Here is a 21,649-nt window from a genome sequence, read left to right on the forward strand (position 1 = left end):
CAGACAAAATGGAACAAGAACACAGAATAGAAGTGCAAATTATCAAAGTAACTTTTGAGACTAAAGAAATGTTTAGTCTGGAGAAAGTTGAAGGGGGAATATAATACCTGAAATGATGTCATATAGAAGAATGTCAGGACCTTGTGCTTAAAAGAGCAACTTGCAGAAGAAGAAAACAATCTTATGCTTGTTCTTCCCACTCCTCTTCAAGAGAATTTCCTGGTTGTAGCCTAAAGATTATTTCTCCCATTTAAGTTGCTGCCAGATCAGGGTCATGTCATCTGCCCCATTTACTCCAATTCCTTCCCTCCTTTATCCATTATCAGCCAGTTGTACACTTTGAGATAACTTCACCATTTGACTGTTGTGCATTCAGTGCCAGATGTGAATCAAAAAGCAATAACACAGGCAAAGGAAATGTAGTACCCTAAAAAAAAAACACACCACCTATTAGACATAGTTGCTGAGCCTTCAATTTCAGCAATAGCTTTGGAAAATGAAAATGAAATATTTGACTTCAGCCTTGCCTTCTATTTTAAAGGAGATGTTTTATCTTTCCTTCCTTCCTTCCTTCCTTCCTTCCTTCCTTCCTTCCTTCTTTCTTTTCTTTTCTTTTCTTTTCTTTCTTTTCTCTATTTTACTGCAAAGGGATACTGATTATCCAACAGTCATGAATCAAACTATGCCTGAAGTTCAAGGATGTAGTTCTAAAATAGCCTGAAGAGGATTTCTAGGCTGATTCTCACTCACTGACTTCAGTCTCTTTCAGTACACTCAGTTAACTTTTTTTCTTCAGTTTTTGGAAGTGCATCTTGTTGAAAATCAAACATGAAGCACAATATAGTGCATGTGTGTACTTTTGTGGTTTAAACGAAGAGTCCCCAGATAGTAACCTTTGCCTAAAATGGCAACCATGACCACTTTTCTATATCTTTCTGTAATGATATTGAAGAAGGGGCAACTGCCTGTGGACTGGGTGAGATTGCCCCTTTCTCCTTCCCTGCCTATTGCTTGGGCAGAGGAGATTTACCAGGCCTGTGAGGGATAGATAAAGAGCTCAGCAAAGTGTTTCTTCTGCAGGGGCAATGGGTTTGTTGTTTGTTCAGCTGCTGCCTCCTGATAAGGCTTTATTTTGTTAGATAAAAGCACCTCTGAGGCTAGGAGATCACAGCTTTGGGGAAAAGACTCTTAAACCAGTTTGAGGAAGTCATGGCATGTACATTCATATACATGCACACACACACATGTACATGCACAAACAACAACCCAATTGCCAGATAAACCAACAAAGGCAAAGTGATTTGTCTTCTTTCATGTTAGATTGGGGGCAAAGTGGAGTACAGATAGAAGACTTTGAATTGTAGAAACCCACAAAGGTTATGGGGACTCTGAGTTTTATGATGATGTTGATGGTGTATTTTGTACCTGAAAAAGAATAGTTTGTCTGGTCATTCCAAGACAGTAATCCTAATATAGTCCTTATGGGCATTTCTGGACTAAATATAATTTTATGGGGATTTTGACCAAAGAAGTGGCAAATGTTTTTCAATTCCCTCTCAATGAGAAACCCTGAATTGGAATATAATATTGTTAAGCCGTTGTCAAACTACATACATACATACATATACATATACATACATACATACATACATACATACATACATACATACATATATATATATACATATATATATATATATATATATATATATATATATATATATATATATATATATATATATATTTGTTTTCTGAGGTTTTTGCGGGTGTTTGTATGTAGGTCTTTGGTTATTCAGGTTTTCTCCCTCGTAAAATTGGAAGTGTCTTGGTGACGTTTTGATGAAGTCCTATTTGTCATCTTCAGGCTTGTGTTTTCAGCTTCGTGCTTCGAGGAGCAATGTGTGGTCTTAGCTGTTTCTTCCTTTTAACTGCCAGTGGGGGTATGAACTGATTGGGTGGGAGCTTGGCTGTGTTCTGATTGGGTGGAGGTATGTTCTGATTGGTTAGGGGCTTGGCTGTGCTCTGATTGGATGGGGGGTTGGCTGTGCTCTGATTGGATGGGGGGGTTGGCTGTGCTCTGATTGGATGGGGGAGTGTTCTGTTTGGGTGAGGGCTTTGTTGTGCTCAGGTTAGTCTGAGTTGCAGGGGGGTTTAAGATGGTGGGCTGCCTTGCATTTTTTGGCTTCGCGTTCGTGGTCGTGCCTCATCTTCATGGTGGGTGTCAGTTTGCTTCATGTATGAACAAAACGCTTAGCTGACAAACAACATCTAAAAACCGAACTACACACTCTCACCAATGTACTAACATCCAATGGATTCCAAAAAAATAAGATTACAAACCTAATCCAAAAAAACCCCCCCACTAAAATCCAAGACAAAGAACAAGAAAACAGCAAAGCCCTCCTCCCATACATAAAAGGCACCACAGACAGAATCAGCAAGATCCTCCATAAACACAACATCAAAACAGCATTCTGCACAAACAGAAAAATATCCACCATCCTAAGAAACCCCAAAGACAAAATTGAGTTAGAAAATCAAGGAGTATATGAAATCCCATGCACCGCTTGTCCCAACACATACATCGGACAAACCAACAGAAGAATAAGTGCACGCATTGAAGAACATAAGAACTCAGTCAAAAAAGAGGAACCAACATCTTCCCTGGTCCAACACCTTAAAGCCACAGGACATGAAATTGACTTTAAAAATACCAGAACTATCGCCAAAACTGAACATTTTAATAACAGAATAATCAGAGAAGCCATCGAGATAGAAAAACACCCACACAGCATGAACAAATGAGATGATACCTCCCGCCTACCAGCCATTTGGAAACCCGCCCTTATTGACAAACGACTCCCTAACACAAAGAATGACACCAGACCCACACTCATAAAAACCACACAGGATGTCACCACCACACATCCACGCAAAAAGCAAACCCAAAGCCACACCGATGATAAGGCATGACCACAAACCAGAAGCCAAACCACAACTGCATCATTAGCCACTTTAAACCCTTCCAATCCATACATGAAGCAAACTGACACCCACCATGAAGATGAGGCACGACCACGAACGCGAAGCCAAAAAATGCAAGGCAGCCCACCATCTTAAATCCCCCTGCAACTCAGACTAACCTGAGCACAACAAAGCCCCCACCCAAACAGAACACTCCCCATCCAATCAGAGCACAGCCAAACCTCCCATCCAATCAGAGCACAGCCAAGCCCCTAACCAATCAGAACACACCTCCACCCAATCAGAACACAGCCAAGCTCCCACCCAATCAGTTCATACCCCCACTGGCAGTTAAAAGAAAGAAACAGCTAAGACCACACGTTGCTCCTCGAAGCACGAAGCTGAAAACACCAGCCTGAAGATGACGAATAGGACTTCGTCGAAACGTCGGCAAGACACTTCCAATTTTACGCGGGAGAAAACTCGAATAACCAAAGACATATATATATATATATATATATATATGTATGTATATCATAGTCACAGTATTACTTGAAAAATACCCAGGGTATTTCTGAAAAACCTGCTCGATTCTATTTTAGACTACTGCCTGAATTTAATATTTCATTTTAAAAGACATTGCTTTTGCAGACCCCTTTTCTTATAGAATTATAAGAATTGCATACACAGCCCATCCCTAATTTGGAAACTTGTTCCTAGGTTCCAGCAATCTACCTAATGGCCATCAAAATACTGAGAAAAAGGAAACTTTTTTTTTTGCTTTGGACATTTCTTTAATCTTCTAAGCATTTTATTTTATTTATATTAAATAGTAAATTCATGTAACATTGCAGTAGTTTGGACATATTATTTTGATGTCTTACGGTACCCTCTCTTCCTAGTTGTGTTTTTTAGTACTGCGTGGTCACTATTTGAAGTGATATAAATCCTGTCTCAGTAGATTGTGTTATCAACATAGCAATGGCTGGATGGAGTCTGCTGCTTTCATTCACATTTGAACTAAATAGCTGTCAGTTAATTTCTAGTCTTCATCTGTATGAATATTCTAGTTGAACATACTTAGGTTTTTTTTTAAATTAAGCTGATTTTCAATATACTGGCTCTGGACAAAAATTCCATTCAAGAAATCTGCCTTCATGAGGAGGCCTTCATGCTCTCTGAGCTTAGTTGCTTTCTTGCAGAAGTTTCATTGCTCAAACTAGGTAACATTATCAGTGTTAATCATCAGTTCTCATGATCTAGTTTGTATTGTAGTTTATTGTTTATAAAAGGCTACTAAGAGATGTTCTTTGAGGATTTGAAATTTGGGACCATCAGGATGCATAGGAAGCTCAATTCTATATTACTTGTACTTTCCTCACGGTCCAAAAAACCTTTTTAGTCCTTTGCTGTGCAGAGTCAACAATAGGCTGGGTGAAGACCAGAACTTTTGGATGAATACAAAAAAAAATCCATTTAGCTAAGGAGATGTTGATTGGAAGAGTGTCAGTCAACCAAATCAGATGAACAGCTTATTAAAATGAGACTGCACTGCAAGTTTGTAACTGGAACATAGATTAATACCAGCTCTGAGAGGGCCACTGTGTCCCTGTTGTGACTGATATCTATCCTGCAACACAAGCATAGCTAGAACCAGCTCGGTTTCAATAATCTCTAGGACCACATTAAACTAACCTTAAGGTGACATGCTGCTGACTGGTTGTTCCTGAGTTTAATTCTGAATACTGTTCATCACCTTAAAGATCATTAAATGCCTTGGTGTCTGAAAGAATTATTTCCTTGTGTCCTTCTCCAAGTCCTATGCAGAACTTTCTGTCTCACTGTTCCCACTAAGAGCAATGCCTTTGCCATCCTGCCTTGAGATGCCTCATAGAGAAGCAATTGATTGACCAGCACATTTCTTCTTTGCTATTTATTGATGTTGCTTTTAGATTATTCTTTAGCATTAATGCAAGAAGTTATGATGCATGAATCTGACCAAATGCAGCAGGGTTCTCTGAAGTGCATTTTGCCCATTTTTTTCTATCTGTCTCCTTCAGATGGCTATCAAGCTGGCAGCATTTTTAAACTAGAAAGAAAAACAAAAGTGATGATATATTAATTCTGAAGCAAGCTTCTCTCATTCACGGTGCTTAAGAATTTATCTTCCATCTATCCCTGGGCTAAGCAATACCATACTCCTCTGTCCGTGTGTCAGTTGCTTGCTGCCGGCATTGTGGGAGCGCACTTAGCCGCCAGCACTAAAATGGCTGCCAAGTTTTAAAATGGCTGCCAACAGTTGCAAGGCCGGAAGGGAACAGTATGCCTTAGCCAACTGTGGAAAAGAAGGAAAAAGAGAAGGAGGGGGGTAGGGGAAGAACTAAGTCTGAAATATTTCCTCATGCTTCCCCAGCTGTTGCAGAGCAGGAGGCATATTTCCTTTCTTCTTTCTGCTTTTCTTTGACGCTGATAAAGGCAACCTTCTATGGCACTGTTGATGTAGCTAACCTGAGTTCTGCAGCAAGTGACCTACACTAGGTTAGGACAAGGACCATGAGGCAGGTGATCCTAAAGCTGAATAGGGCTGAAACATTTATGATAGCCAACCAATCAAAATGCCTTCTGGCATTTTATTTCAGATGTTCTTTTCCTTCTAAGGGATTTGTGGAAATTAATGTTTTTATTAGGACTACCATACCTGGGTTGCAGAAATCCAGAAAACTACTAAATAATAGGAAAGAGTCACAAGTTGTCTCTGACTCTTTGCTACCATCTAGTGGTTACCTGGATTTTGACAGTCCCAATAAGGCATTTTTAATTTTTATCCAGGAGACTCAGTTCCGTTAAGTCTTGTATAGAACATATTTCACAGACTCTGCCAAGGGCCTCTATGAGTCTTATCCTTCATTTGTATTGAAATATGACCTGTATTTTAACATTCCACTTTTAGAAAAATACATTTTTTATTAAGCAAGAGACTTAATCTTCCAATTAGCAGAAGAAGTGATTCCATACTAAATTCTACGAATTTAGTATAGACTCTCTTTCTATTCTTTAGCATAGAATTCCTTCAAGGGATTATGTAGAAGAGGGGTTTTGGCAGGAGAAGTGCCATGTGCCAAAATTCTGTTTTTCTCCAAGTAGATATGACAGGAAGCTGGAAACCCTAGCAAGTATAAAAAGAATTAGGGAAACGAATCCACACATCCTGATTTTGAATTCATTTTTCTAAGATAACCTTAGTTTTCATTGATTAGAATCCTTGTTAGACATAAAATATTATAAAATATTGCTTATAAAAACTATATAAGCAATATTTTATAATATTTTATGTCTAACAAGGATTTATATTAGATGATTTTGAATATGTTGCCTGTTTCTGAATATCAGTCCCTTATCTGATACATTACATAAGCATCTTCAAATTATTTTTCCTACTTTAAAAATATAAGCAATCATTGCTGAACCCCAAAAAGGACATGTATACAAATATTCCAGGCAAATCAGTACCTCTATTTAAAACTACTGATAAAGGACATAATATATAGTTATGATAATTAGTGGCTACCATTAGCCATATCCCTCCATTCATCTGCAAATCCATTTTAAAGCTATAAAAGTGATACATTTTACTAATATATGTTATAGTTTCACTTTGCTCTATAAATGTTTTATTTGATCTCATCTAAATATCCCAATATCAAGTTTACATGAATCTCATGGCTTCTAGTGTTATGGACTAATAAGTTCTGACTCCCTACTTTCCCCATATCATGCAGAACACTATGGACCTCTGTTACATCCCCCTACTACTTAATACACATAGAGATCTTTTCTGTTATTTGGGATAAGAAGTCCCAAATCTTAAAACTTTTCCTCATAAAGTGTAGGTAGTCCTCAACTTGTGATAACAATTTTGTAACTATTTATAATGTGGATGCAAAGCAAATCACTGTGGTCATCAACCTAATCACATACTTGTTAAGAAAATCACATGGTCATTAAGCAATTTCAGTTTTTCAAATGAATGTTTTTTGCCAGAAACTATTTGACAAAAATAGTAGTCAGTCATGATCATGTGACCACAGGATGCTGCAACTAGTCAAATGCAAGCTGGTTACCAAGCAACTAAACTGATCACTTGACCATGAGGGTGGTACGATGGTTATAACTGCAAGTACAGGTCATAAAGCAAGCCCATCATAACTTTGAACCATCATTAAAGAAATGGATGTAAGTTGAGGACTATCTGTAATTGCTCCATCCTGTTAATTATTTTGGTTATTTTTCTGGCATCTTTTCAGTGATACAACCTAATCTTGTACACAATATTTTGAGTATGCACGTGTATAGAGTTGTGCAAAGTCATTGTTAGAATGCTGTCTTTATCAGAAAATTCTTTCCAATCTTTCCAATCCTGTGTACCATTTTTATATATAGTATAAATATATACCATATATATATATATAGTACTCAAAGCATTTCTTAAACTTTGTGATGCTTACAGAATCATAAAAGGTTGCTTGGTAATATTTATCCATGTAACACAGAAGTTATGCTGATTAATTGTTCTTATTGTCAGGACATTTCTCCTTAGTTCTAGGCTGAATCTCTCTTTGATAAGTTTCCGTTACTTCTTGTCTTACCCTCAGTGCTTTGGAGAATCGGTTGACTCCCTCTTCTTCGTGACAACCCCTTAGATATTGGAAGACTGCTATCATGTCGCTCCTTGTCCTTTTCTTCATTAGACTAGACCAGTGATTCTCAACCTTTCTAATGCCGTGACCCCATAATACAGTTCCCCATGTTGTGGTGACCCCCAAGTGGGTGTGGCCACCAATAAGAGGGAGTAGGACAGCTAGGGAAAAGGGAAAAAAATGGCGGACAGCATGGTTTGGTGACCCCCGTGAAATGGTCATTTGACCCCAAATGGGGTCCCGACCTACAGGTTGAGAACCACTGGACTAGACATAGTTTAGACATAGGCACACACATATTTATTATAGTCAAGCACTTGTCTTCCAAATTTAACACATTAATGTCCTTGAAGGATATTTCAGCAGAGGGACATCGGGTTGGACAAGCACTGTTCAATGTTCAAAATCTTTTCAGGTCTGAGAGTTATTAGATGATAATACTTCAGGAAGAGCCATATTTAAGCCATAATATGGTCTTGAGGAACTTTATGCAACTTTATGCAACTAAAGAAAAAGCTGCCAAATGACACTTATGAGTGCAGAATCACTTCAGTGTGGCAAAAGTAGCAAAGGAAGCTGGAGGAAATAATGGAGTTGCTTCCATATTTGTAGGTGATTATTCTGAGAACACAGAAGTAATCCCTTTTCGTCTGCAATTAGAGGGGATATACACCATTCATCTGTCTGCCATCATTTTGTAGAATAAAACATTAACATTTTCTTCAAGCTATCTTGAATCCAAATCATCTCTGTTTTATGAAATGGCTGCCTTCATATTAAATGAATTCCAGATACATGTGAAGTGGGTACGGAGGCAGAAGAATGTGTGTAAAACTGACTAGTTGATGTTAGGAACTGTTCATTGCTTATGGATTGTGACAACTCAAGATTTTCTCCTAGCCAAACTTATATATGAACCTGGCTGGGATTGTGGGGAGAATCAGAGAACAAAGAGAACAAACTGCTCAGATAGTATGAAAAGGAAGAAAAGGTAGCATAAACCAAATTGTTCTTTAAATTGGATTTTCTCCTCCTCCCTTTTACTTGATTCATGCAGGCCTGCTATTAAAGGAATCAGTTTTCTGCCATCACATAAAGGCTGGTTTTATGCCCAGGTGTTGTGGCTTACTCACAAAATCATGATTTTAAAAAAGCCATTAGGCAAATGAAGTGACTGCTTCAAACCAAAGATGCTGGGAGATATGGTGCCAGTTCTCTATCCCACCACCATCTCTATCTCCTAAATTCTCAGATGTTCACATCTGTTGGAGGACTGTTGGGAAGCACCCAGCCTGGCAGGGAGGAGAGAATCAAGCACAAAGCTAGCCTGGAGTCACCAGGTAACTACAAAAGTGCTAGGTTCAACCTATATGAAGTTCCTTGGAGCCTTATCTAATTGTTCTCAAGAATAGGCTACCAGACTGGTCAGAACATAATAAAGTAGTTAGCTCAAACTCTGCATGTATGGGCCTGGTTGTTCACATTTGACAAGGACAGAATTCTAAATACCATGTGCTGCTTGCCTTAGATACCTGAACAAGCCAATATTGTGGATAAGGAAGTAAGTAAGATTCAGTTATTTACCCAGTTCTACATGTGGACTTGGAGAACGTGGTAGGATATCAGATAGGGTTCTGAAAATCTAGATGACCAGTAGGTGATAACAAAGATACAGAAATATTAGCTCTTGCTTCCATCTATCAACCATCTGGATACTTACATCTCTGATCTGATAGCACTAGGAAGATTTATTATTTGTTTCAAATACCAAAGACAGCATATATAATTATTACACTGCACTTTGAGTAGAATGAAGTCTACTGTATCTTATATGCATCTATATAGAAATAAGTTCCAGTAATTTTAATGGAAGTACGTATAGGATTGGAGTATAACATTTTGCCTTATTTCAGTACAATAATTAAAATCCTCTTCCTGCTTTTTATCCTGACTTCAATTGTGGAGGAAGGAAGTAATCAACATCTCTTCCTTCTTTTAATTAATTTATTAATTAATTAAATTTCTTTTAATTAATTAATAAGTTCAGCTTATTTTCCCTGCTATTTAGCATGCACTGCATATCTTCCAGTTACACAAAACTTTCCAACATTGCAGGAAGAACCTGGGACTTGGCACAATGGAAAATATGCAGTGTACCCATTACTGTTTGATGGGACATTCAGATTATTTCCTAAGTCACTACATCTGACAAACCTTGGAATAAGATTTCCCATACTATAGATTTATTTATGGTTATAAGAGCTAAAAGGACTACTACTTTATATTGAACTACAACATTGGTATAATATTTATATATTTATTAAATTTATATAGCCACACACCTCACGAGAAGTGACTCTGAGCAGCATCACATATATTTTTATCCAAGTGTCAAATAACAGTCTTGAGAGATAACAGAGGAGACACTTTTTTAATTAAGAAAGGCAGAGGAGATTAAAATGCCCATTTCCATGTCTGCAATTCTCTCTTTTTTGATGTTACAAATTAAACAACCAGGATTTCAATTCTTAGACTTTTTGACATATAATTTGGTTTTCAATCTTAATAAGATTGTCTTTAGTGGATTACATCCATTTGTCATAGAAAAATATTTCTGTTTACCCTATTATACTTTGAAATGGATTACAAGCTGATCCTTCAGCTATATGGCATCTAGATTTGTATTTGTCCAGTGAAATCTGCCATAAATCAGAATTTTATTTCCTCTAAAGTTTTAACTCTTGTCTAAGAAAAAAGTCATGATACTGTATGCCTCATTTAAATCTCAGGTGCTGTCAGCACAAGAAATCAAAATATCTAATTTGCTCACAGTATTAATACTAGCCTTACAGATTATATAGTGTGCTCATAATATGAAAGCTGGAACAATCCCAGAGGCCAAAAATAGTTGCAGAGCAAGATTGACAAGCAGGTAAAATGGCCTGCTTCAAGAGATGGATTTGAGGATATTATATGTATTACAGGCAAAAGTTCAGTCATTTTGTTTATATCTTTTAACACAAGATTGTTTGAACAAAAATGTATTATTCCATATGGCATATAATAATAAATGCCACATAATAAATGGCATATTTACTAAGCTTTTCTGTTATTTTCAATGGAAGTAAAAATAACATCAATAATTCCAGGGATGTCCTAGTAAATATATGTGTATGGGAGAGTATTCCTTCTTGACTCCCATTTTGTAATCTTGCAGGGCTAAAATATGGAAGAAAAATCATCCACTACATCTCTGTATTTTACAACAGAATGTCAAAAATTTGTGTTTAATAACGACAATCAAATGTTTTCCAAATTATTTCTTTGGGAAATACTCAGGAAAATTCTGGAAAATATAATAAAGCAGCAGATTATGAGGATCTAGAAATGAACAAAGTAATTACCAGAAGCCAGCATGGGTTTCTGAAAACAGATCATGCCAGATAAACCTTACTGCCTTCTTTGATAAAGTGACTAAATTAGTGGATCAGGGAAAGGCTGTGGATATAATATACTTAAGACTTCAGTAAGGCACTTGATAAAGTAGACCACAGCCTACTTCTTGGTAAGATAGAACAATGTGAGATAGACAGTAGCAGCACAATTGGGATTTTTAGTTGGCTGACACCCACATGGAGGGAAGCATGGAGTGGGGTGCCTCAAGGTTCTGTAGTATGCCCAGTGCTCTTCAACATCTTCATAAATGATCTAGTCCTCAACCCCCCGGTCTGTGGACCAGTACCAGGCCACAGCATGCCAGCAACTGGTCCACACAAACAAACAAAGCCCCATCTGTGGGATCCAGGCAGTACACAAAACCATACACCCTCCAGTCTGTGGAAAAATTTCTCTCCATGATGCACAAAAGGTTGGGGACCTCTGATCTATATGAAGAGATAGAAGGACAGCTCATCAAATTTGCAGACTACACCAAGTTGGGGGAAGTTGCTAACACTTAGGAGGATAGACTCAAGATTCAGAAGGATCTTCACAGACTTGAATATTGGGCTCTAGCTAACAAAATGCAGTTCACTGGTGAGAAAAGTAAGGTACTGCATCGAAGCAGGAAAAGTCAAAGGTATAGTTAAAGAATACGTGGTACCTGACTCAACAGTAGTAGCTTTGAGGGGAATCTAGATAGCCTAATAGAACACCGCTTAAGTTATGAGCCAGCAGTGTGGTGCAGCTTCCAAAAAAGCCAATATAATCCTAGACTGCATCAACAGAGGGATAGCATCAAGATCACAAGGAGTGAAAGTACCACTTTATCATGCACTAGTGAGGCGAACCTGGAATACTGTATCCAATTCTGATCACAATTACACAGAAAAAAAGAGCACAGAGAAGAGCAACAAATATGATAAGGGATTTGTAGGATAAATGTTACAAGGAACGGTTAAGAGAACTAAGTATGTCTAGCCTAAGGAAAAGAACTAGAGGTGACATGATAGCTGTCTTCCGGTACATGAGGGGCTGCCATAGAAAGGTGGGGGTCAACTTATTCTCTAAAGTTCCTGAGGGTAGGACAAAAGCAGTGAGTGGAAGCTCATTGAAGAGATATCCAACTTGGAACTAAGGAGAGCTTTTTGACAATGAGAGCAATTAACCAATGGAACAGCTTGCCTCCTGAAGTGGTGGTTGCATCATCGTTGGAGGTTTTCTAAAAAAGATTGGACAATCATTTGTCCTGGATGATATAAGGTCTCCTGCCATGGGCAGGGAATTGGACTAGAAGACCTCCAAGGTCCCTTCCAGCTCTATGACTTTAAGATTCTAAGTGAAGTGAAGGAAAACTGAAATAGTTTATCAATTTTAGAGCAGCTCTTTCACTGAGTATGAAAAGTAGCAAAGTAGGTGATATCATAAAACAGGGCCCAACTTTGTCAACCATTTGCCTCTGATTCTTAGTTCCAACAATATTTTTTTAAAATTTTTTTTTATTAATAATACAAAATTAAAAACCCATTGGACATAGATATGATGTCACTGGTTCCAACAATATATTGATGGAGGGTTCTTTTTTCTTTGTGTTTTAGAATCCGGACAATCAGACAATTCAAACCAGCAAGGAGATGCGGACATTAAACCACTGCCCAATGGTGAGTGAATCACTGCTCAAAGTTCGATTCCATGCTCAACATTCTTATATTCCATTTTGAATTTCATTGAAGCCCTTTTCCACCTTTCCCTCCAATATCTGTTTCTGGGCTCAGGTGAGGATGAGTAGAGAATAATCAGGAGTCACAGATCTTTGTAATTTGATATGGAATTCTTGAGAAATAAATGTAGGGGCAAGCAAGGTAGTATTTGTAAACTTAGAGTGGGAGTAAATATGCAGATTTGAAATCAGGAACTAGCCTTAAATTAAAACCGATAAAGAGCAGGAAGAATGGGATTCAAAGCTGAGATTAAGATACAACTTACAAAAGATACAAAAAATAGAATTAGAATTTCTTTCTATCTAGCCACAGAATGCAAGCCATTCCCAGTCTCCAATTGCTATAGCCTTTCATATTCTACTCCCGTGGTGGCGAACCTATGGCACATGTGCCAGACAGGACACACAGAGCCCTTTCTGTCAACACCCACGCCAGAGGGACGCTCCCCCCACACGTGCGCCTGACTGGTGGGAACTGGAGAGGGCAGGGAAACCGAATCCAGCAGCACTCTCACGGGAACAGCTGTGAAAGCTGGGCAGGGAGAGGGGAACCTATAAAAGCAGGTTTTGATGGGAGTGCAGCGAGAAAGTGAGTGAGTGAGTGAGCAGACGGCCTTTGGAAGCGATGGTGGGCATGAGTTGGAGAAGACAAGTAGGATGCGGTGTCTGTTTGCGCTTTGCAGAAGGCTAGCGGGGGAAGGAGGACATGTAAGTTTGGACTTTGGAGAAAGGGAGAAGGGGGAAAGAAGGAGGGGAGGGGGAAGGAAGGAAGGAAGGAAGGAAGGAAGGAAGGAAGGAAGGAAGGAAGGAAGGAAGGAAGGAAGGAAGGAAGGAAGGAAAGCTGGGCCCACCAGCACCACTGTGCAGATGCACAACCAGGTCTGCCCAGGTGACGCTGAAGCCCAGCCAGCCCGTCTGTAGGAGCATGGGGGGAGAGGGGGAAAGCGGCTACCTCCAAGCACCACGCCTGCCTCCCTTCAAGCTCCCTCGGCCTCTCCCCCCCTCCAGGCCGGGGCTGGTCAAATTCCCCCCATGGGCAGCGCTGCGCCTGTCCCCGGCCAGCCCTCCATCCTCCTCCTCCTCCTGTGGGCAGACCACGGCTTACCAAGCTGGGCAGCGCCTCTTCCCGCACACGTCCTCAGGCGGAGGAGCCGGGCAGTCGCGGCTCTTGCTCCCCTCCGACCTCCATCTGCACGAGGCCCGAGCTCGGTGCGCCCACCTGGCTGGCGACAGGCTGGAGAGTGCTGGACTGTGGCAGCTGCCCGGGGACGAGCGGTAGGTGGGATGGGTGCTCCCAATGTCCGCAAGGGAAGAAGCGGCAAGAAGGCTCCATACCCAGCCCAGGCCTGGCACGGCAAGCGAGGCAGCAGTCCCATGTACATCCCCGAGCGTGCCCCTGCCCTGCCAGGCAAGCGGAGCCATGGCATCTGCGGCAGAAGAGTGCAGGCGGGCAGCAGAAGGCACAAAGAGCCCCTCTCCACTCTCCTCTACCCCTCGGAAGAGCTGCGGGGCTCAGGACCCTCCCCCCATGTCCCCCACCCCTCCAGGGAAGAAAACCATTGTGAGACACTCTTCTGTTTTAACTTTTTTTTCCTTGTCACTTTTTGGAGTTTTTATCCTGCTTTCGTGAGACGGCAGCATTTGGGAGGGGGTGTAACTGCCTCCTTCCCCCCCCAAGCCATCAGCCGAGCAAGATGCCCTCCTGCCCACTGCCCCACCCACCAGAGACCCCCTGGATCTCCCCCAACCCTGCCTTGCCCCCACAGGCATCCCTCCCCAGGAGTAACATTGAGCTGGCCACACCCACCCTGGCCATGCCCACCCAGTCTGCAATGACCACCGTAGCCATGCTCACCCAGTGGGCCACGCCCATTCGGCACCTGGCGATACATAAGTGGGTTTTGGGTTGCAGTTTGGGCACTCGGTCTCTAAAAGGTTCACCACCACTCATGACCCAGTCTGTGTCTGCCTTCTTCTCTTTGCAGGGCATTTGACTTTCCAGGACTGTTTTGTGACTTCAGGCGTTTGGAATGTTACAGAGCTGGTGAGAGTGTCACAGAGTAAGTTAAGGCAACTGAAACTGCAGGATTGGTGTGGTGATTATAAGGTGATGAGACTTGGAGATGCACGTGTCTTCTTTGGGGCATCTTCTCAGGTTGTAAAATTGCTGAGAACAAGATAGGGAGAGCTGTGATTATGGCTGTACTGGCTCTCAAGTGCTTCTAATGAAATCGGTGTGTGTCTGTCTATTTAGATAGATGTCTTCCAAATGCATACCCCTTGCAAGGAATTCTGAATTCATTAGCATTTCTTTTAGAATTACTGCTGGTCTCTCCCTTCCATCACTTAGTACATTAATAAATAGTACATTTTGAACAAAGAAGGAACTTCCTGACTTGTCAAGGAGTTGGTGTGAACATGGAGGCTCTTTTCAGGTTACTTTTGGAGAAAACGTTTATGGGGTAGGAGGGACATCTAGACAGTCATTTTCCTGCATTTTTTCATTCTTTCTCCTGTTAAGGAGCAAAGGATGGAATAGCCGCACAGTGAATTTTTATTGAAAGAGAGATACTTGGAAAATTTGCAAAGTCTTCTCTTTCATCAAACGATCTCTTTTTCTCTGTGATCTAACATGAATATTAAAATTACTTCCTGACAGAAAGGTACAAGATATTCAGATATGTAGAATCAATAGAGGTGGATGCTGCAGTACAAATGGCAACTGCATGCTGACCCCTGCTCTGGGAGCAACGAACCGAATCAACCCCACCTTTAAGCATATCAATTGTTCCTAAGAATTTGTTTGTAGACTGCCTTTCTCAGCAAAGAATGCTGAGTGATGTAAGCTTAATAAACTGCAAGAAAGTTATCTCAAATAAAAGGAACACTTTAACACTGAAAGCTTTGTACCCAGAGAAAGAGTTCAGGAAATTGTATCTTTGCTGTACTGAACATAATTCTTCAATTGATCCATCTAAAATTCTAATTTGGTGGGTCTAACTCTAATTGATTTAAAGAAATATTCAGTCTCCAAACCAATATTTGCTGACTTATTTGAAATGGCAGAGTAAGAGCCCAAAAATGATATATTTAAGTACTCTATTTTTTATGAAGATATCTCTAGATATTTGGAAGTCATGCTCTGTTTTACTTTCTAACACTTCTTAATTTGTTTATGTATGTGTTTTTTCTTGAGTTTATATAACTGAGAAAGTAAAATCCAGCCTTTTCCTATTGCTTCTGAATGAGGGTTTCTGAAGATTGTGAGGGCCACAATGGATAGGTTAATGATGCACAGTAGAGGACATATCTTTTACATAAGTAGGCTCCACACTCTGTATTTTCCTGTTTCTTGTTTATTAGTTTGTTTGGAGTGGTGATGGAACTATTGGGGAGTTCAATTATGTTAAGCCTATTTTATATATAAATCACCAGGATCTGACAGATTACATCCCAAGGTTCTGAAGGAGCTGGCAGATGTTATCTCAGAACCATTGCACCATATCTTTCAAAAATCCTGGTGCACCGGGGAAGTACCTGAGGATTGGAAAAGGGCTAATGTGGTTCCCATATTCAAGAAAGGGGGGGGGGAAACAGACCCAGGAAACTACAGACCAATCAGTCTAACATTAATACCTGGGAAGATCCTGGAAAAGATAATCAAAAAACAGATCTGCAAACAACTAGAAGCAAACAAAATAATAATTGGTAGCCAGCACAGGTTTGTTAAAAACAGATCATGCCAAACCAATCTTATTTCATTCTTTGATAAGTGACCAAATTAGTAGACCAGCGAAACGTTGTAGACATAGTATACTTAGATTTCAGTAAGGTATTCGACAATGTAGACCACAATCTACTGCTTGGTAAGCTAGAAAAAGGTGGAAGAGACAACATCACCACCAGATGGATTTGTAGTTGGCTGACAAACTGTACTCAATGGTACTATATCCACATGGAGTAGTCCTCATCAATGGTACTACATCCACATGGAGAGAAGTAAGCAGTGGGGTACCACAAGGCTCCATCTTAGGCCCAGTATTTTTCAATATCTACATAAATGATTTAGATGAGGGAATAGAAGGGGAACTCATCAAATTTGCAGATGATACTAAACTGGCAGGAATAGCCAACACCACAGAATACAAGCTCAAGATTCAAAACTAGACAAATTGGAACAATGGGCCCTATCCAACAAAATGAGTTTTAATGTGGAGAAAAGCAAAGTTTTACATTTAGGCAGGAAAAATCAAAGGTACAAGTACAGATTAGGTGAGAGCTGGCTCAAAAACAGCAACTGTGAGAGGGACCTTGGAGTCCTAGTGGACGATCACTTGACTATGAGCCAGCAATGTGCAGCAGCAACCAAAAAAGCTAATACAATCCTGGGCTGTATAAACAGAAGCATAGAATCAAGATCATGCAAAGTATTAATACCGCTTTACAAAACCCTAGTAAGACCACACCTGGAATATTGCAACCAGTTTTGGTCACCATACTACAGAAAAGATGTTGAGACCTTGGAAAAAGTTCAGAGAAGAGCAACTAAGATGATACAAGGCCTGGAGACTAAAACATATGAAGAATGGCTGCAGGACTTAGGTTTCGCTAGCCTAAAGAAAAGAAGAAATAGGGGTGACAAGATAGCAGTGTTCCAGTATTTGAGGGGCTGCCACAAAAAAAGAGGGCATCAAACTATTCTCCAGAGTACCAGAAGGCACAAGAAAAAATGGTTGGAAATTGACCAAAGAGAGAAGCAACCTGGAATTAAGGAGAAACTTCCTAACAGTGAGGACAATTAACCAGTGGAACAGCTTGCCTTCAGAAATCACGTGCGTTCCATCACTGGAGGTTTTTAAGAAGAGACTGGACAGTCACTTGTCGGAGATGGTATAGGTCAGGGGTAGGCAACCCAAAACACTTAAAGAGCCACTTGGACCCGTTTCCCACCAAAAACAAAACACTGGGAGCCACAAAACCATTTTGATATCTAAAATGAAGATAACACTGCATATATCCTTTTTTACCTTTATTATGGGGGTGTGTGTGTGTGTTTGTGTGTGTGTATGTGTGTGTGTGTGTATATGTATGTATATGTATGTATACATACATACACATACACAAGCACACACACACACACACACACACAAACACACAAACACACACACACCCATAATAAAGGTAAAAAAGGATATATGCAGTGTTATCTTCATTTTAGATGTCAAAAGGATCTCTCTCTGTCTCTCTCTCTCCCTCCCTCTCTATCTGCCCTTGGTCTGCCACTCCTCTTCCCCCGCTCTCCTTCTTTCTCTCTCTCTTTCCTCTCTCTCTCTCTCTCTCTCCCTCCCTCTCTCTCTTTCTCTCTCTTTCTCCCCCCCCTCCTATCTGCTGCTCACCTGGCAAGCTTCAAGCTGTTGTCCAACAAGCTCAGAGGTAAGCAACCTCGTCTCTTTTATGACTCATGGACTTCAACTCCCAGAATTCCTGAGTCAGCCTAGCTAGGCTAGCTAGCTCTCTCCTGCCCTTCCTGCTTCCTGCAGAGATGCAGCAAAGGGGGGAGCTCTGCCCAGTAAGCTTTTCAGCTCCTCGGAGAACACTGTGAGTGCACTCTCTTTTACACAGACACACACACAAACACACACACACGCAGAGAGAGAGAGAGAGAGAGAGGCAGGGAAGAGCAATTGCCTCTCTCTGTCTCTGTCTCTCTCTGCAAAGGCAGAGGAGGCTGGGAGCCACAGGGGAAGGCTCAAAGAGCCGCATGCGGCTCCGGAGCCGCAGGTTGCCGACCTGTGGTATAGGTTCTCCTGCTTGAGCGGGGAGCTGGACTAGAAGACCTCCAAGGTCCCTTCCAGCTCTATTCTATTCTATGGCTTGCAACATAGTTTCTTTTTTTCCCCACAATCTCAAACTGACATAAGATAATATGATATTAATTTTTAGTAATTATGATCAGAGATTCATTTCTCCCATTGCCAAATCCTAATCCTTTATTATATACTTTTTGTGCAATAATATATATTGGTACAGAGAGTCCTGTTAGAGAAACTCTGATCTCTTTAAGCAGGGAAGCCCTACTTCTGTGCAAAGAGGAAATTTGTTTTAAAGTCACCTGAAATATTTTCAGATCTCTTGGTTAGTCTGTTTCTTTTTCTTCTCAGGCCGAGTGATAGGCCACAATCTCTCTTCTTCCACAGAGTCTCTGCTATGATACTTTAAATGCTGTTTAAGTCAGGATCCATATTTCACTTTGAAGAAGAAACTCCCCCCCCCCTTTTTTTTTTTTTGCCTTGCTTGTTCTGCATCCCAACTATGCTTCTCAGTTACCATTTGAATTTTCTGACTTTGTTAGCCTTAGGCCTGTACATAGATTTTTATTTGCTGTCGTTATTTATACTATTTTTATTTAGCCATTTGCTTTAACATGCATTCTAATCTTTTTTAATGAGCTAATTAATTCCCTGCTAGAATTTGTTTGCTAATTTCTTCCAAAATAAATAATTTAAACCCTTGGCTTTTTCCCTCCTTCCCTCTCTCTCTCTCTCTCTCTCTGTATGTAATTATTTACTATTTTTGAAGAGATTGCATTATTGAGTAAATTGAAATGCAATGTTGCCAGTGTTAACATCTGAATGTTTATGATCATAATGTGGTCTAAAAGATATGAGCAGATAAAGTAATCATAGTCAGTTATTTAATTTACTGTGATATTTCCGCCACAATTAAGATTCATTTTCTGTGGAGGCATCAAACTGATTTTGGCCTTCTCTATTGATGGATTGAGGTCACAAGGAAGGTATAGCACACAGTAATTGGCAAAAATCAGCAGTACTTGTGCCCAATCCCAATCACCAGGAAGTGCTTCTTCTTCCCTTGAATTTTATCTTCCTGTTTTTGAGAACAAAATTGAAATATTTAAATGGCATGTAGATAGCTCTCCCAATATATTTTAATTGAAGTACTGCATTCTGTAGTTATGAAATGGAGGCTAAGATGTTAGCAGGAATGTCTTTACTCAGTTAGCGGTGTCCATTTCTGAAGAATGTAGATTTGTCTAGTAATCAAATGGTTTCGTTTCATCACATCTGTATTATTGCCATATGCCCTACTTTAGAAAAATATTAAGAAACAATAGTTGATCCAGAATACTGTAGCTTCTGGAACTGCATGTATGGGGCAGGTGATTTCCCAACTGAAGCAGTTGTACTATCTAAAGTCCTGAAAGGTTTGAGACCTGGATATCTGAAGACCTGCCATAGGACCTCAAGAGTTTGAAATTCGTCTAGGAAAAGAACCTTTCCAGAGGTTATGCCTGGACTTTGAAACTCACGAGAGGCCCATCTTTCTTCACTAATAGTCTTCCAGATCTTAATGTATGATCTTACTAAGGGCATATCAATAAGTTTCAGCGATTTGAATATTTTAAATATTTAAGGTAATATATTAACACAATGCTTCTCTATTGTTTACTGTTTATATTTCTATCTTTTTGTAAGCAATTTGGAGCTCTATAGAGGAGAAGGATTGTAAAAATCCACAATTTGATTTATTTGATGCATTCTTCAAACTTCCTAATTTAACATCTTTCTTACAGAAGAATGCTTTTACTGTCAACTAGAATTTTGCAGAGCCATATATTCAAACTTCCATTACAATCAAATGGAGACACTGAAGGATAACAGAAAAAAACCCTTCCTTCCTTCCTTCCTTCCTTCCTTCCTTCCTTCCTTCCTTCCTTCCTTCCTTCCTTCCTTCCTTCCCTCCCTCCCTCCCTCTCTCTTTTCCGCTGAAATTACTCTGTAAATTGGGTGGTTTTTGCCTGAATCTGCGTGCACATGGTAGAAATGTGTTTGTAACCAGTACTCTCTGTGACTGGTCTCTGTGATTGCCTTGTGAAAAAGCATCTTTGGAATAACTATGACCTGGATGACTGAGAATCTCCAAAGACACTCCTTTTTCTGTATTATTTCAGTTCAATAAACTCAACAGGAAATCAGTTTGATTCTTTGTTTTTCTCATGCTGCCTATCTTCCAGTCTATTCAGTTATTGCCTCTTATCTCTTAGCTCCTGTTGCCACAGCGTCTGGTCCAAACTTCTCTCTGGCTGATCTGGAGAGTCCCAGTTACTACAACATCAATCAAGTAGCTCTTGGTAGACGGTCAATAACATCTCCACCTTCTAGCAGGTAGGTCTCCTACCGTCTTTGTGTAGTGCAGAAATCTTTGATTCCATTGAAAGGCCCTTCAAACCAAATGGCATTTCTTGTAGTAATTAGTCCCAACTGTGTGTGTGTGTGTGTGTGTGGGTGGGTGTTTGTAAGTATTTTATCCTGTATTTCATTATATTGTTGCTTATGATCTGTGCCTTTGTGTTATGTTTCCATTGTAGTTCCACCAAACGGCCCAAGTCACTAGACGACAGCGAAATGGAGAGTCCAGTAGATGATGTGTTTTATCCTGGGACGGGACGGTCCCCAGCAGCTGGCAGCAGCCAATCCAGTGGTTGGCCCAATGATGTGGATGCAGGTAGGAGGCAATAGTCTTTCCTCATCAGTTAACACAGATTGAAATGGGAAACAAAAGCAAAAGGATTAGTCTGATCTTTGCCCTTCATTTACCATCTCCATTAAGCCTCCACAGATTTAATCCACAATTGCATCTCTTCTTCCAATACAGTGACCATGTTTTCTAGTTAATGCTTTGTTAATGAAGAAAGCATAGGACAAGTGACAGTTATACTTGTTTTAGGTCATTTCTATTTGGATTCTACAGACTGGAAGGAGCTGTTTAGGGAAATGGTTCGAACAAGCTGGCATATGGTTGCTTACAA

The 21,649-nt window shown here is 40.1% G+C and overlaps 1 protein-coding gene across 11 annotated transcripts in view; it reads left to right on the forward strand.

The window, feature by feature from the left end:
• NFIX (nuclear factor I X) overlaps positions 1 to 21,649 on the forward strand; it is a 184,047-nt gene that overhangs the window by 116,331 nt on the left and 46,067 nt on the right. For 10 of the 11 annotated variants that reach the window (XM_039347498.1, XM_039347499.1, XM_039347501.1 and 7 more), the window contains exons 3-6: positions 12,698 to 12,760; positions 14,805 to 14,879; positions 20,885 to 21,005; positions 21,209 to 21,345. In XM_039347498.1, coding sequence (XP_039203432.1) covers positions 12,698 to 12,760; positions 14,805 to 14,879; positions 20,885 to 21,005; positions 21,209 to 21,345 — 396 coding nt within the window. Of the gene's footprint in view, positions 1 to 12,697; positions 12,761 to 14,804; positions 14,880 to 20,884; positions 21,006 to 21,208; positions 21,346 to 21,649 lie in introns of those variants that run through there. The other variant, XR_005557217.1, reaches the window with a different exon arrangement.

Source organism: Crotalus tigris, unplaced genomic scaffold (genome assembly GCF_016545835.1).
Source record: "Crotalus tigris isolate CLP2741 ecotype Arizona unplaced genomic scaffold, ASM1654583v1 scf7180000018084.670488, whole genome shotgun sequence".
Taxonomy (NCBI): Eukaryota; Metazoa; Chordata; class Lepidosauria; order Squamata; family Viperidae; genus Crotalus; species Crotalus tigris.